Here is a 15215-nt window from a genome sequence, read left to right on the forward strand (position 1 = left end):
CCCGCAGGTGATGGAGATTTACCGCTGATTAAAGAACCGGCTTTACTGACAAGATGCGTGTTAAATATCACATGCGATTTATCGTGCAGCCCTACTTCAGACAGTGAAGAACCTTGAAAAACTCTGCATTTTCACATTAAGTGTCTACAGGCAGTCACACACCAGATGCAGCAGTCAGACACACAACTTGCAGCATCCTAAAATCGAAACCATAGTTTTCTATCAATCTTTGCACACCACAGCTGATCATCATCTCTCGACAGCACCTGATATGACTTTGTGGACTGCTCAAAATTCTTATGTGCCATTCAAAAATTGTATACAAAAAAAATATTTTCAAGTGACATGTATATTGTAGGCTAGAAGGTACCTTGTTTATAGACAGTTTTTCAATAACAAGTTTGTTTGTTTGTGGTACTTTGTTTCTTGTAATCTTTTTTTTAATACAACAACCTATAAAACCTCATGTTCATTCATGAAAAAGTGCAAAAACCTTTGTCTTTTGAATTTCACTGTTTAGGACATTCCATCTTGAATATTATCAGGAGTTGACTTTGAACTGAACATATACATGTTCTGTGTGCTATACCTCAATTTTGTCCTACCCGTGATGCGGTGTGGTTTTTCTTGTCCTGTTTTATCCCCTTAAGCACCCCAGTAATTGTTTTACATAAAGTTCATGCCTCATTACCATAGTTCTAATGCATGAAAATCTAGTTTTGATATACGAGTCAGTAATGCTTATTTTGCATCTTTTTTTCTTTTTTTAAATAGACTGTGTGATCTGGGATGAAGTCTCATGAAGTCTTCCATTGGAGCTGACATTCACAGTCAGCAGAATCATCCTTTACCGATCCTCCACCAGACAAAGAACTGCTCATTGCCCATCAACAGAGTCCCACTGCACTGTACCGTCTTACTCCCTGACCATGGCTAGTCGAAGAAAGTCTACAACACCCTGCATGATCCGATTGGATGACTTGGTGACTGCAGACGATCCAGAAGAAATGGATTCCTGTGTGGATGGTCCAGAAGAGAATGGATCCTCACATGTGTCTTCTAGTGACGACTGGACGGATAGGAAGAGTTCTGCGAACTCTGTGCAGGAAGCAACAGAGCTGGAAAAACCTGAAGTGAAAACACAACCACAGAGGAAACTCCAGGGAGGCTATGAGTGCAAATACTGTCCCTTTTCCACACAAAATCTCAACGAGTTCAAAGATCATGTCGATTCCTACCACCCCAATGTTATACTCAACCCACTGTACTTGTGTGCGGTATGCAACTTCAACACAAAAAAGTTTGATTCTTTGACAGAACACAATGAGAGGTGCCATCCTGGGGAGAGCAACTTCAAGTTCAAGAGAATCAAACTGAACAGTCAGACCATTCTAGAACAGACAATCGAAGGTTCGAACTGTGCAGTCATCTATGATACAACCAGCCCTCAGTCAGGAGAGGACTTTACTGCTTTTCCTCTGAGCAAATCCAGTACTGTTAAGGTGGGTAAGCCCAAAGCAGATAGTTTACGGTTGCAGGACGATAGTCCGTTGGACAAAGTCGCTCAAGATCTACCGAAAAAGCAAATTACTGCAGTGAATGTGAACGGGACTGTGATAATTCCAGATGCAACTCTTAAGGATGGCCTCTCTCATATAATGCCATCCTTGCAACGCCCGCCTAACTACAACTTAGTACCAAAAATTGCTGTCCCCTTGAACACTTTAAAATACAACCCCTCGCTAGATGGCAACTTGACCCTCATCACCTCTTTCAACAAGTTTCCATACCCTACCCAAGCAGAGCTCTCTTGGCTCACTGCAGCCTCCAAACACCCCGAAGAACAAATCAAAGTGTGGTTCACTACCCAACGGCTAAAACAAGGTATTAGCTGGTCTCCCGAGGAGGTTGAGGAAGCACGAAAGAAGATGTTCAATGGAACAATTCAGCCTGTTCAACAGGCGTTCACTGTCTTACCTGCTCAGTTAACTCAGTCCACTAAAGCTTCACAGCCCCTTATCCAGACCATCCCTTGCCATGTTCTTGGACAATCTGGCCTAGTGTTGGCACCAGTTTCCAATGGCTCAACTGCTACCGGTGCTCCTCTCGCACTAACAGTGACAAATCAGATAGCACAGGGTGTCAAGAGGCCCCATACAGCACCACTGGTTGCCCCAGAGATAAAGAGGCCTTCAATAATTCAGTCCGTTCAGAGTACTCCCAAGTCTGTCTCTCCAACACCAAGCCTTTCTTCAGATTGTGAGAAAACCCCTGATCAGATCAGAGAGCTGACCACCAGCTATGCTCAGTGCCAGTTTCCTGATGATGAAGAAGTGTATCGTCTCATCGAGATGACTGGCCTCTCATGGGGAGAGATCAAAAAGTGGTTCAGCGATCAGCGCCATGGAAACTATAAGGCAGTGCAACAGATTAAAACAGACCTCTCTTCGAACGACAGCCAACCGCATAAGCCTGTCGCCACACAGTTTCCACTACTAGAGAGAGTTAAAGGCAAATCCTCTGAGCAAATGAAAAAGTTAGAGGAGAGTTTCCAAAGGACTAGCTTTCCAACCCAGGCTGAGATAGAGCAACTTGTGGCAGACACCAGGCTCTCCAAAAACGAAATTGATTGCTGGTTCACAGAGCGCCGTGCACTACGAGACAACCTGGAGCAAGCCTTGCTGAACTCGATGGGCTCAAAAAGGCTGGAGCATCACCTTCAAAGGGGGACACTGAATGGAGTCCATGAGCAGGACAGCAGAGTCAGGGACTCACCTCTTCCCATTCTGACATCCTCTGCGTGTCCAGAGGCCATTGATGGCAAGTCTCTCTGCCTTCTTAAAGACGTGTTTGCACAAACCCAGTGGCCCTCACCAGAGGAGTACAATCAACTAGAAATCCAAACAGGGTTAGCTCGTACAGAAATTGTCCGGTGGTTTAAGGACAACAGATCTGCTTTGAAAAATGGAACATTAGATTGGATGGAGCAATTTCAAAGTCTTAGCAACAAGAGACCGAATGGACAAAACAATACGTTGATCTCAGAGCAGGCCCAGAGTGTCCTACAAAGGCACTTTCAAGAGACAAAGGTACAAAAAGGGGAGGGTTTTGAGAAGCTTGCAGAGCAGTCGAAACTAACCAACCAGGACATTGTCGAATGGTTCACCAGTAAGTTGGGCCACAACATGCCTGATATCAGCAAGAGCAAGGACCAACATGGACAGGCGAGTGTAGATGGTAAGAGGTGGGTTTCCTTGGCAGCTGACATTGATGGCAAAGATTACGATGCACAGAAAGTGGCACGAGACCTTGAAGTGCTATCGGCAGAGCACAGAGTGACAGGATGACATGATAAAGGTAATAGTCCTTTTTTTATTTTAACTAGCTGGTTGATATTTTGAATGGAGAAGGAGCGAGAGTTGCTTTCCCTGAGAAATAGCTGCTTCTCGTGATAATGTAGCAGATGTGGTTGTAAGACACCCAGAATGTCGTAAGTCTGTAATTTAGCCTTTAGAAAAACAGCTTGGCAGCGAGAGAGAGGGCAGAGCTCAAATGTTGTGTGTGCTGGGAGGGGTGGCAGTGTCCATTTTGGATTTTATTTCAAACACATCATCCATAATTTATGTGAGTCAAGTGACATTTGTTGCTTGTTCTGTTGCAGAAGAAAACAGGCTGCTATGACTGAACTAGATGGGCCTGATGATTAAGGAATGACCTCTATTGTCATGAATGGAACCAATGATATCATAATCTGGACTTGAGGTCATCGGACACTAGATGAACTGGAAGCATCTGTGAAACACTGTCTGGAGAGTGACCATGGAGTGCCAAAGTTCGACTGCTATGTTGTTATTATTATACGTTTGTTTTTTAAAAGGGCCCTTGTAAATATTTTTTTCTGTACTTCCAACAGATTTGTAAAATTTTTTGAAGATGAGACTTTTGTTACGTTTATAATAGGAGTCCCGAGACATTTCCCTTGACCCTTATAATGGAATGTTCAATCATTTTTGTGAGTGGACACAAAACTAACTCACCTGCTGGCGAAGCTGGTATAAAACAATGTGGTCCATGAAGGCACTTAATATTTCAAGTGGACACATACAAGCGGTGCTTCAATAAAAACCATCTCATTCCAGAAAACGAGGTGATATTTTGGGCTTTTCTTTGGACCATAAACACATTGCCTGCACTCTCATACTGTACCTTATCGCCAAGGGTAGAGAGCCCACCTGACGGACATAATCAAAACTGAAATCAATACAATACAGAGATGCACAGCACATGTTTATTTGTAGTTATAGGCTAATTTCTGACAATATTACAGTAACTGTAATTTTTCCACTACTTGGCTGTGAACTGCTTTCAGCGCGCTTGTGTATTTCTTTTTCCTGCAGCTGCTTTAGTGTCATGTTCAGACATGTATCAGGACTACTGTACTGCTACCAAGAATCCTGCTTGCTCTTTATAAGAACCAGTCTGCTGTAATTCAATAAAAAACAACTGACTGATAACCTGTTCCGAGTCTCATTGTTTACACGACAGTAGCATGGCCAAAGTAGAATTTCAGAAAACAGAGCCCAGTTTCATTAGGAGCTGCTAATTTTCTTACAGTAAATTGCTGTTCAGGATGCTGCAAAATTTAAATGTAACTTTAACGCGCCTGTCTCCAGTGCATGTCCCTCAAGACACTGTGAAATCAATGTACTCAAATTAGAGCACAGTTGCCGTTTACAGTTTATTTGTAGCATCGGCAACTGAAAAAGCACTCAATGAAATGTAATCTGAACATTTCAGTAAAGATTGTGGTTCAGAACAGTAGTAACCTGACAAGGATTTTGGCAAGAGGTCACTTTGTATAACTTTGATGTGACCGTATCACTATTATATACCATATGCACATAACTGTATCTTTTGCAAAGCACCTTTATCCAAACAACGTGTTGAGGGACATAATATCAAATCAATGTCATTTAGTGCATACTAAATAAAAAATGATAGCACTGAAAGTGATAAATATAACTTCCAGTGTACAAATAATTATAAAACTTTATCTGTTCCTGTCAGAACATTTTTAGATAGCATGAGTATGTATCACAAGATAAATGTTAACAGTTTAATCATCAGTAATGTGTGAAAAGTTCATGGCAGTTTTACTGTAAATGGTTTGATTGATAAACTATACTCAAGGCATCTAAACCTATAAAACAAACAGATGGAAATATCCATACATGTATAAAACAGACTGAAAAATGCACAGCACTTTCATGTGCATGTTCTGATTGTTAATTCAGTTAATTAAGAAAAATTACAATAAATTTAACCTAATTTAGACAAATGAGGTGATAAAGAAAAAAAAACTTTCTAGATTTAAAGTCCATGACCATTCCCAAACAACCATGCTAACAATCTACACTGAACATTTCATGGCGAAATTAATCAGCTACATTTGATTGTGAGCAAGTAACATGAATACACTGAACGATGCGGTCATATTATGGGAAACACCATCAAAGTCCCCTGAATTTTCTACAATTACGGCAACTCTGCTACTGTACATATTTCTTGCAGAGTTTCTGTACACACTGTGAAACTCAATAACAGTGTGATATGACATTGAGAGTAATAGGAAAATACGTAACGCTGGAAAGGAGCCCCGTCACTTTTCCTTGTGGGTCAGAAGAAATGCAACACAAACCCAAAACATAAAATCCATATTCTGCAGCATTGATGTTAGAAGTTTCTGAATTTATCCATTGATGCAAGAGTCAAAGGCATCAGTCATCCCCCAGCCGAAAGCCTTGACCCCAGTTATGGCGCCCACCTCCGCCTCCTGGCTGCTCTTGGGGCACAGGTCTCCTGCTTGGAGGAACGCCGAATCCAGACACCCCACCTCGTCGATTTGGGAACATCTGGTACCTGAGGAAAAAAGAAAGAAAAGAAATGATAGGAAAAATATGACAATAAAGCATAACTATAAATTTTAAGGCGTTTAATAATGCACTAAACCCTTTATAACTCCTAACTTGTTACTTTCATTCAGCTATTAATTCATATATTAATAAACAGGCACTTCATTCATATCAGCACTGCTTGCATATTACAGCAGAATAACAGGAAGGAAATAAACTCACAGGAACTGTGGGGTGGAGAGGAAGGACCTGCCACCCAGGTCCATGGGGTATTTAAACATCAGAAAGAAGTAAAGGTGGCCAACTAAGTTCCCAATCAGCTCGTTGACAATGCTGAAGAAAGAAATAGGTTATTATTACAATTATTATGCTACTGCGATGACTCGTTGTGTAACATTTTCATCAAATGACTATGACATTTGAACATTAATCTGTGTGAGGCAAAAAGATTCTTACGAGCCACCGATGATATAGTTGAATCCCAGAATGACCCAAGGAAGATAACAAGCCTGTGTTAGTGTGAACATGAACAGGTTTTAGTGTACATCAGTATATCATATAAAAACATACTGCATTTAATAATGCACTGAATACCTTGAATCTGGTGCCGAACCAGAAAGATACAATCATGTCACGATTTAGCTGAGCCCAAACGTACAGAACAGACATGATCAAGGGGATCATCAGGAGCTGCAAAACACAAAAAAGCCAATATTTATGAACAAATGAATAAGGAAATCAAAATTCAAATGTCACATAACAGAATTTTCCTAAAAAAAAAAAAAAAAAAGATAAAAGATGCTTTTAAATGTCATGCAATGGTCCTTAAACAACTAATAGGTTACATCAAAGAGCTTAATTGTGCAGAAAATGCTCACACAAGGTTATCATTTCGATTAAGCAACACAAAGTTTCAGATGATGTTAGAAAGACAAAAACTACTTTGAGAACATTAAATGATGATTTACACCAAATAAGAGTGGCAAAGTTTAGTCTAATAAGTTAGAAGATAGCTTCCTTATTTGACTTCTTAATAGATATCCTACACATTACTAAGTGCCAATCACACAAAAAGTGGAAAATTCACATTTAGAAAAAGGAAGAAAAGCAACTGACTAACCTGCATGTCCATCATTAGACCTGTTACCTGAATTATAAACGTTAAGGAAAGATAAAAGCTGTGTGTCAAAGGAAAATGAACATGACTCCTAGAAAAGCTTTTTCTCGCTGAGTGGACGCTGCATAGAATGGAAACCACATCTTCAGAGGATATTAAATCATTTAATGCAATATACTAAAATGCTGAATTCAGCACATCACATTCATTACTCATTCACTGTTAATGTGGGTATGCGCTGTACAGACGCAAATCATTTAATGACAATGACTAATCACTTGTTTGCGTTGTACTGAATGACACATTTAATCTTTTAAAATATTACAGTATAATGTGTACAGGACAGAAAGGATACAACAATACAAATCCAGTTGAATAGAAGCATGAACATGTAGTCTGCTGGTCTTCCATCAAAAGCTCCTGTGAAAGGGAGAAGAGATGATGAGATGTCACATCCCATAGTAATCATCATTTCACTTCCTGATCAAAAAAAGTTTTACACATAAAGAACAGTATTTGTATATGTCATATTAACAAGTCATATTATAAGACTAATAAACACTATTTTATTTTAAATGAAGTGGGTAACCTCACAGGGGCTGCCATTTTGAATTTCTGATTGGCTGAATACTTCTTTCTTTATATAAGTAACCTCCCTATTATTGGACATTTTCACTCATGGAATAGAATTAATCATGGCTATAAATAGAGCATTTTTACAATGGGCATTGTAAGTGAAAACTTGTGATGCTGCATCCACACCACTAGGTGTCAGTTTAAAGGCCCATTCACACCAATAATGATAACTATAAAGATAACTATAACAATAACTAAATTACCATCCACACCAACAGACCATAACACTGTTTAGTCTAAGAGCATGGTGCAGTTTTGTTGTCTGTTGCTTTATGTGCTCTTTAAAGTCGGGTGGATTCTGCCTGGCTGTCAATGTTTTGTCAAAGTGAACAAAAACTATTCTGAAAGTCATTCCAACTATTTTGTTCCTCTGTTGTTATATATGGGAACAGTAAGTCCACACAACAGTTTCAAACCAAATTTTCCAGCTGATAAAAACATTGACAGCCAATCAAAATCCACCTGACTTTAAAGAGCTTAAGCATTTAAAGCAGCAGATGACAGAACTGCAGTTAAGATGACTGTTGTATCGTAGCCCAACTTAAACAAAAAATGCTGAGTGCACTTTTAAGTCCAGTCAGATATTATTTTAATTAAAGGATGATTAATATATTTTAGGAAAAAGAAGCTACCTGTTTCAAGCCTCGTGGAGTACTGGTAGAGGAAATACAAATTAACCAGGTATAGAAAACCTGTCCCTGGGCCAACTGGGAAATAGAACGTTGCAGATATCGGTCTCCATATCTGTTGAGAGAACACAGAAAAACCATTAGTAACTTGACGCAGATTACTGTTGGAGATGCCCATCGATTCTGGCCCATTGAAAGAGATGTATCAAAGTACTTCTTGATAGTCTTTTTTTAAGACTCTTAAAGGGATAGTTCACCCAAAAATTAAAGCTCTGTCATTATTTACTCATCGTCATGTTGTTGTATGTATGTATGTCTTTCTTCTGTGGAACAAATGAAGATGTTTGGTTACCAACATTCTTCAAAATATCTTCTTTTGTGTTATGCAGAAGAAAGAAAGTCATACAGGTTTGGAAAGGCATGAGGATGAGTAATCAGTATTATACTATTATCCCTTTAAACTGAAGTCAAAGTACAGAAAACCAACAGGCACTGAGAATATCCAGCAAGCACCATTTGTATGCAGTCACCAGCACTGGCTGAAAATGATGAAAAATGGAGTGGCTACCATGCTTGCAATGCAGATTTGATTCCCCGCACATTCTGGACTCATTATCCATGTGCCTGAGCACAACTGCAGCTATTACACCACACATCACGCTCTGAGAGGAACAGACACTCATCTGGTCTGTTATCCAGATTTGTTCGGTAATTCCCATACTAGAAAATCTGGGTCAGTAAACAACAAACACGCACCCCTGCACAACATTTTTTAACACTCTCCGGTGTTTAATTTGCTCTCAACATGCACATGCTGCACACCTTATCGCTCTCTATAGTCCCCGGCTGTCTCATTCTCCTCCCTTTCCCTGTATCCCTCTCTCACTTCTAGCGCTTTCTCTCTTCCCTCCGGCACACACAGAAACTCTGAGCTAGCAGTGTTTTTTCGGTCTGGGGGCTGTGAATCCGCTGAGCAGCAATGCTTTGATGTTGGCGTCTGAACTGGCTCTGCAGTAGCCAGGCAGTCCAACGGCCCCCTCACGCACTGCAGCATAAATCATGCCAGCTCACTTGTGTGGAGAGGTGACCTCTGTAGACTGCAGCACAGAGAAAAGTGGGTTAAAAAGCACAGCAGGATTGGTATGCCGCGAGAGGACAGGGAGAGGTTTGTTTGGCCGCTTCTCAACAGCTAAATGGTTTCTGGTTTATGGTTTAATAACAGCGTATGCTCTGAAAGTGGGTGATATCACTCATTTTGCTTATCTGCAGTATCCTGTGTGCAATGTTTTTCCTCACTCCATAGCTGTGTTTACTTCCTATATATGTGCCATAATACAGAAGAAACCTGTACTGGCAGGATAGAGGTCATGAAACGTTAGCTAATAGTGAGCAGACAGGAGTTGAGTTTAGAGCATATTCAAAGGGAGTGGATAAATCACAGAAACACCATGTAAAAATGAGCTTAATGTTTAAGTTCCTAAATTACAACCAAAATTGCAGCTACAAGAATTAATCAATTAGTCATTAGCAGAGGTCAAATTACTCTGTGCCTGAATTCCAGGCGCATCACTCATGAAAACTGGCATGGGAAACAGATTCAAAGCAATAATGCTGCCATTTACAAACTAGACAAGCCAAAGAAATGTGGGTTTCCAAATACATATTAAAATAACTTCTAGGGGGCTTTACTTCTTAAGAAGTGGTGCATTACCACAGTTTATGAGCTGCATGACAGCTGTTTAAGAGAGGGGTTTTCAATCTTTTACATGCCACAGACCCCCAAATATAATAATCCTTTCACAAGGGACTCCCATCCTAAAGTTTAAAAGACAGCTATATTTTTTATGTATAAATACCCAATTTATACTGTGAAAAAATAAGATTAGAAATCTGTGTAAAATATTATTTGGAAAATATTTATGTATTTGTTTTACATAACATTATCACATTTCCCCCTACTCATAGTACTGCTGCATTGTTAGATTAAATTTATTTTTTTTACATTTATTTTAATCAAATTGGTGCAATAGTAATAAGGATGGAATTAATGGATACAAATGTTTCTTACAAACATTAATCTCGTTGTTTTACACTTGTAGCCCACAAACAAATAGCTTTGCGCCACCTGGTGGAAATTACTGCCACCGAAAAAAATAAATATTATATTTTTGATAGTTGATAAATGACCATGCTTAATTACATATTTTAATATATTTACAATACTTATCTTACAGTTTAGGCAGACTGTCAGAATTAGGCATTAGAAAAGTCATCCTCCGTAATGAGGACAACAGAACACCATTATTTATATTATTTGTCGCAAAACTTTTCCTAATTAGGTATAGCAAATAAGGTTAAAATATTTGCCATCACATTGAGAAGCAGTGCTTGTGGAAGGAAAAAATGTAATTGGGCAGCCCACGAAAAGCCTGTTGTCCCGGAAGTAGCCTCAGACGCGTTCTCGGCGGTCATTGGTTGAACGGAGCAGGCTGGGACGAGTACAAAGTTTTCTGTGGCTGCGCAACTTTTGATTCAATGGCGTTTCCTGTCTTTCAATACTACAATATACCGCCAGTATAACATTCTAATGGTGACGTACAGATGGAGGGTGCGATTATGCTAAATAAATTTGGATACTGTCGATGCATAAATAGCACGTGTTTACGCTCTTAGCCATCTCTTACCATTCTCATTCTGCATAATCATAAAGCATCGTATTAAGTATTCGCTTCGACAACCTTTAAATACCTAACATTCAGACTTCCTAAAGTACAACAAAATATTATATAACAAACCACGTAATTTAGGCAATCATGTGCATGAGATTTTGAACAACTAGACTGCTGACTTTATACAGTGATCAGCAAACCTTCTCGGTTCACTACAGCACAGTTCTCCTGTAACACAGTCCATGTGTGGGCATCAGTTTAACGTTACTTCGGGACGAGGCCTACAACAAGGCCTTGTCATCGCAGCTGTTGTCTAAAGTCTCCGTTCTGTTGAATTTCATGTAAACCTACCTGGAATTTATGAAAGAAAGCCTCCGGCCATAACACAAGGTACATAGGACTGATTAATCCCAGTTTTCCTATTAGCGGCACTGCAATTGAGGCAGCAAACCAGTAACGAGTGATGAAAGGGATGTTTTTAAACCAGTCCCCGATATCTGACATCTTGCCATATGATTAGAAAGCCTGGAGATTCTCTGTGGGTTCTCCGCCGATGCGGGTTAGGAAAACGAGTCTGTGAACACAAGGCAGAAATGCTGCTTCAGTCTTCTATTTTGGTTCAGTTAACGTTACCCTGTGGTACGCACTCCTTCCCCGTTTGGTTTACATGACGTGGCCGCGTACAGACGCGTCCTTGTTGCGATTTTCCGTTAGATTTGACTGTCAAATTAACAGTCATGCAAAGAAATACGGATGTTTATTATCTAAACGCAGATATTTGAAAATGTAGTTTTTTTATAATTTATATGGGTTGTATTCACATAATTTACCACAATTATGTGTAACGTAGTGAGAACTTTAAGACCGCTTAATGAAGTCGTTAGAAGTCTTTTATGTTGACGTCTCATTCGGGGCGTTTTGAAACCGGAAGCGGCTACCTTGTGGCGCTACTTTTGGTGAAGCGAAGGTTTCTTATCATTTTATGTGAGTATATTTTCAAAAATATCGCAGATAAGTAGTTTAAATGTTTTTTAAAAAATGATCGAAAACGAAAATGCCATAGCTTACCAATTAGATCTATAAATTGTTAGTACATTTCGTTAAAGAGATAGTAATGTCATTATTTATCGTTCATCATTCACTTCCAAATTCTTCATCATTCTCAGTCACCATTCACTTATCTATATCTTTTCCCACTCAGTAAAAGTGAATGGTGACAGAGGTTGTTATTCTTTATCATATCTTCTTGTGTTCCATTGAAGAAAGAAAGTAAGACACGTATTGAATAACACGAGGATGAAATAATAAAAATTATTATTATTATTATTTTATCTGGTAGACTATCCCTTTAAATGTTCTTTTCAAAAGCACGTTTGCCAAACGAGTCAAAGCAGCACGTGAGTTTGTGGGTTGAATTTATGCTCCCCCCCCAAGCAGTCCTATAGCTTCCTGATATGTCAATAAGTTCAGTGCAATCCACCTTGTCCACTCTGAAGTCATGTCAGGCAGATATTGGAGCTTGTATGGACATGGTATCAGATGTTGCGCTGGGAATAGTTGAAGCACAAGGTGAGTGATTTCTGAAAGATCATGTGACTTTGAAGACTGGAGTAATGGCTGCTGAAAATTCAGCTTTCTTTTGGACATACTTTTTAAAATGTACTTTACCTTTGTCTTTTATTTCAGGTATGGATAACAGTCCAGCTCTGAAGAAGCTGGAGGAGATGATTCTGGAGTGCTCCAGACTGGACAGAGAAATCAGTTGTTTCGTGGAGTCTGTTGATGAGAAGACTGCTCAGGTTTGTCTTATTGACTGTCACTGGTGCTTCATTTTGACCAGCATTGAGCCACCGTGGCTTTCCCTCGTATGTCCTGTAGGTCAGACGTGAACCTCCCGAGGCCATGTTTCATCTGAGGAGCTCTGTAAAGGAGCGTTTCACTGAGCTTACAGCTGGAGTTACAGATGCAGACCTGCAAAGGCACAGCAAGGTTGTTGCCTTCAGAGACAGTGTCAGGAAATATGCCATGCAAGGTGAGGAACTCACCCTTTTTTGCAACACAGCATTCACAAAGGCCGCATGTTCTAAGTGAAGTGATGCAGTTCCTAAATGTATATTTATGCATATGTATATGCAGCAGGTCAAACTGCTGCTGAGAATGAAGAGGAGGAGTTGGATGAGGACATTGCTGTAACACAGAGCCAGACAAACTTCATCTGCCCTCTCACCCAGGTAAACATCAGCACCATTTCACGTCATCACGTCAGTGCACAAGCCCTTGAGTTAAAAGTTCACATTTGTAGTGGTGTTTTTGTGTGTTATTTGAATTGCAAGAATAAGAAAAATATAGAAATGTCATATCATACAAACTTTTTTTACTGTACCTTGTTCTGACAGGTTGAGATGGTCAATCCATTGAAAAACAAGAAATGCGGTCATCACTATGACCAAGAGGCTGTACTTGAAATGATTAAGGCTAAGCACAAAAATAAGAAGAAATTTCGGTATGTAGCCACTGCTCAATTCTGTCTTTATGTTGTCCCAAATAAGTATACAGTTACTATGCATAATTCATTTCCATATCCTGCAACCAACAAATATCAACTTTTATTTATTTATTTACTTACTTTTTTTTTGGAAGTGTTCTCTTTCTTTATATTTGAGCTTCATACACTTACACAACCATTCAAATGTTTGGGGTCGGTAAGATTTTAAAATGTTTTTGAAGATAGAATATACAGTTTGTACAGTATAAAAACCATTACACCTATGAAGAGTCCCTGTAAACCACATATGCCAATATGTGTGTGTGTCCTTAATGTACAGTATTTGTAAACATTTTAAGGAACACTGGATATTATTTAATGACATTTTCCCATTTTTTGTGACCTTATCTAAAGTGAAAACTATTCACTCTTTATTACCAATTAACAATTCCTTTACTATGAGCTAATTAAACAATAATAATTGTGTTAATTATGTATTTACTTAATGAAGAACTCACCATTTGTAGAGTCTACTAATGTATTAACTATTGTTTATAAACTATGAATTAAAGATGAACTAACAGTTTTTAATAATTTTAAATACTTTATTAGTGTATACTTATAAAGTGTTACCACTGTTTTGTTTTAATTATTAGTCTTCAGTGTCACATGATCCTTCAGAAATCATTCTAATATGCTGATTTGCTGCTAAAAAAACAAACATTTTAATGTTAAACTTAATGTTATTTATTAAATCTTGAACCTATACCAGTGTTACATTTAATATCAATATTAACAATATTAATAAATATTGTTATATTGCCGCTAATATTAAAAACTGTTTTGCCGCTTAATATATTTGTGGAAGGCACCATTTCTTTAGTGAATATTAAGTTCAAAAGCATGTAGAAAGTTCTAAACATTTATTTGAAATAGATTTTTTTTGTAACATTGTAAAATTCTTTACTCTCACTTTTGATCATTTTAATGTATCCTTTGAACTGTAGTGTATAGAATAATATAACAGCCACTGTTGCCAAACTCTCTGTCATTCTTCACAGCTGTCCAAAGGTTGGCTGTGGAAATGCAGATGTTCAGCGGTCAGACCTCGAGTTGGACTTGCTTATGAAGAGAATGATTCAGAACCACAAGAGACAGTGGAAAAACCTAATTTGACTAAATCAGTCCTGCAGATGGTATAGTTGTTCGGTCTTTAATGGGAAAATGGTTTTGTCTGAATGTTGAAATGTAGAACTGGAGTTTTGTTGTAAAATTTGGTTCATGTTATAGTTAATATATAACACATTTATAGTTCATGTTTGTAATACAAAAATAAAGGCACTATTCTTGTCAATGCTGACATTTTTTACATTTAGTCATTTAGCAGACGCTTTTATCGAAAGCGACTTACAAATGAGGACCATAAAGGCAGTCAAAACTAACAAAAGAGCAACAATATATAATATATATAGTCTCGGTTAACCTAACGCAGTACACGTAGCAAGGTATTTATATATATATATATATATATATATATATAAAAAAAAAAGCTAAATACATTTTTTTTTCTGATGCAAGCATCAAAACAATGCCCTACTATATTGCAATGCATCAAAGCAGTCAATCCAAGGCAAGAATAACTTAAAGAGGTTGCCACCGTTTAGTAAACTGTGAACTAGAGGTCTGATCGTCTGCATTCCCGCGGGGATTCGGGATTAAATTCCCGAATAAAATGCGGTAGCGGTCGGTAACTCTGGTGTAACTGGA

General features: G+C 38.6%; 3 protein-coding genes across 8 annotated transcripts in view; 2 read left to right on the top strand and 1 right to left on the bottom strand.

Annotated features, from left to right (window-relative positions):
• The window catches only part of LOC107657694 (zinc fingers and homeoboxes protein 2-like), a 21083-nt gene extending 16720 nt beyond the window's left edge, over positions 1-4363 (top strand). For all 4 annotated transcript variants that reach the window (XM_016445895.1, XM_016445894.1, XM_016445897.1 and 1 more), the window contains 2 exons: positions 775-3357; positions 3662-4363. In XM_016445895.1, the coding sequence (XP_016301381.1) occupies positions 930-3347 (2418 nt within the window). In that variant the 5' untranslated portion in view covers positions 775-929 and the 3' untranslated portion in view covers positions 3348-3357; positions 3662-4363. The remainder of the gene's footprint in view (positions 1-774; positions 3358-3661) is intronic.
• On the bottom strand, positions 4269-11673 carry LOC107657695 (derlin-1). The gene is made up of 8 exons (XM_016445899.1): positions 11315-11673; positions 8298-8409; positions 7385-7449; positions 7033-7059; positions 6507-6602; positions 6369-6421; positions 6135-6245; positions 4269-5919 (listed from the first exon to the last, which is right to left on the bottom strand). Exons 1-8 carry the CDS (start codon positions 11465-11467, stop codon positions 5778-5780), a joined length of 759 nt encoding a protein of 252 aa, XP_016301385.1. The 5' UTR covers positions 11468-11673; the 3' UTR covers positions 4269-5777.
• A 168-nt stretch (positions 11674-11841) lies between these two features.
• Positions 11842-14796, top strand: LOC107657624 (NSE2 (MMS21) homolog, SMC5-SMC6 complex SUMO ligase). Of its 3 annotated transcripts, none has more exons than XM_016445780.1 (7): positions 11881-11947; positions 12401-12532; positions 12650-12762; positions 12842-12995; positions 13100-13194; positions 13360-13466; positions 14510-14796. In XM_016445780.1, exons 2-7 carry the CDS (start codon positions 12418-12420, stop codon positions 14622-14624), a joined length of 699 nt encoding a protein of 232 aa, XP_016301266.1. In that variant the 5' UTR covers positions 11881-11947; positions 12401-12417; the 3' UTR covers positions 14625-14796. The 3 variants fall into 3 exon arrangements, with proteins under 3 accessions (XP_016301267.1, XP_016301266.1, XP_016301265.1); XM_016445779.1 differs by having other exon boundaries at positions 11888-11947; positions 12398-12532; XM_016445781.1 differs by lacking the exon at positions 12401-12532 and having other exon boundaries at positions 11842-11947.
• Positions 14797-15215: the final 419 nt, after the last annotated feature.

Source organism: Sinocyclocheilus anshuiensis, unplaced genomic scaffold (assembly GCF_001515605.1).
Source record: "Sinocyclocheilus anshuiensis isolate Anshui unplaced genomic scaffold, SAMN03320099.WGS_v1.1 scaffold43, whole genome shotgun sequence".
Lineage (NCBI taxonomy): Eukaryota > Metazoa > Chordata > Actinopteri > Cypriniformes > Cyprinidae > Sinocyclocheilus > Sinocyclocheilus anshuiensis.

What these genes read in the sequence shown, in the direction of transcription:
- LOC107657695 (XM_016445899.1), bottom strand. Translation starts at nt 11,467, where the DNA reads ATGTCAGATATCGGGGACTGGTTTAAAAACATCCCTTTCATCACTCGT. An exon ending in CTTTCTTTCATAAATTCCAG is followed by an intron (nt 8,410 to 11,314) that starts GTAGGTTTACAT and finishes TTCTCTCAACAG; the next exon opens with ATATGGAGACCGATATCTGC. An exon ending in GGTTCGGCACCAGATTCAAG is followed by an intron (nt 6,422 to 6,506) that starts GTATTCAGTGCA and finishes ACACTAACACAG; the next exon opens with GCTTGTTATCTTCCTTGGGT.
- LOC107657624 (XM_016445780.1), top strand. Translation starts at nt 12,418, where the DNA reads ATGTCAATAAGTTCAGTGCAATCCACCTTGTCCACTCTGAAGTCATGT. An exon ending in TTGATGAGAAGACTGCTCAG is followed by an intron (nt 12,763 to 12,841) that starts GTTTGTCTTATT and finishes TATGTCCTGTAG; the next exon opens with GTCAGACGTGAACCTCCCGA. An exon ending in CAGGAAATATGCCATGCAAG is followed by an intron (nt 12,996 to 13,099) that starts GTGAGGAACTCA and finishes ATGTATATGCAG; the next exon opens with CAGGTCAAACTGCTGCTGAG.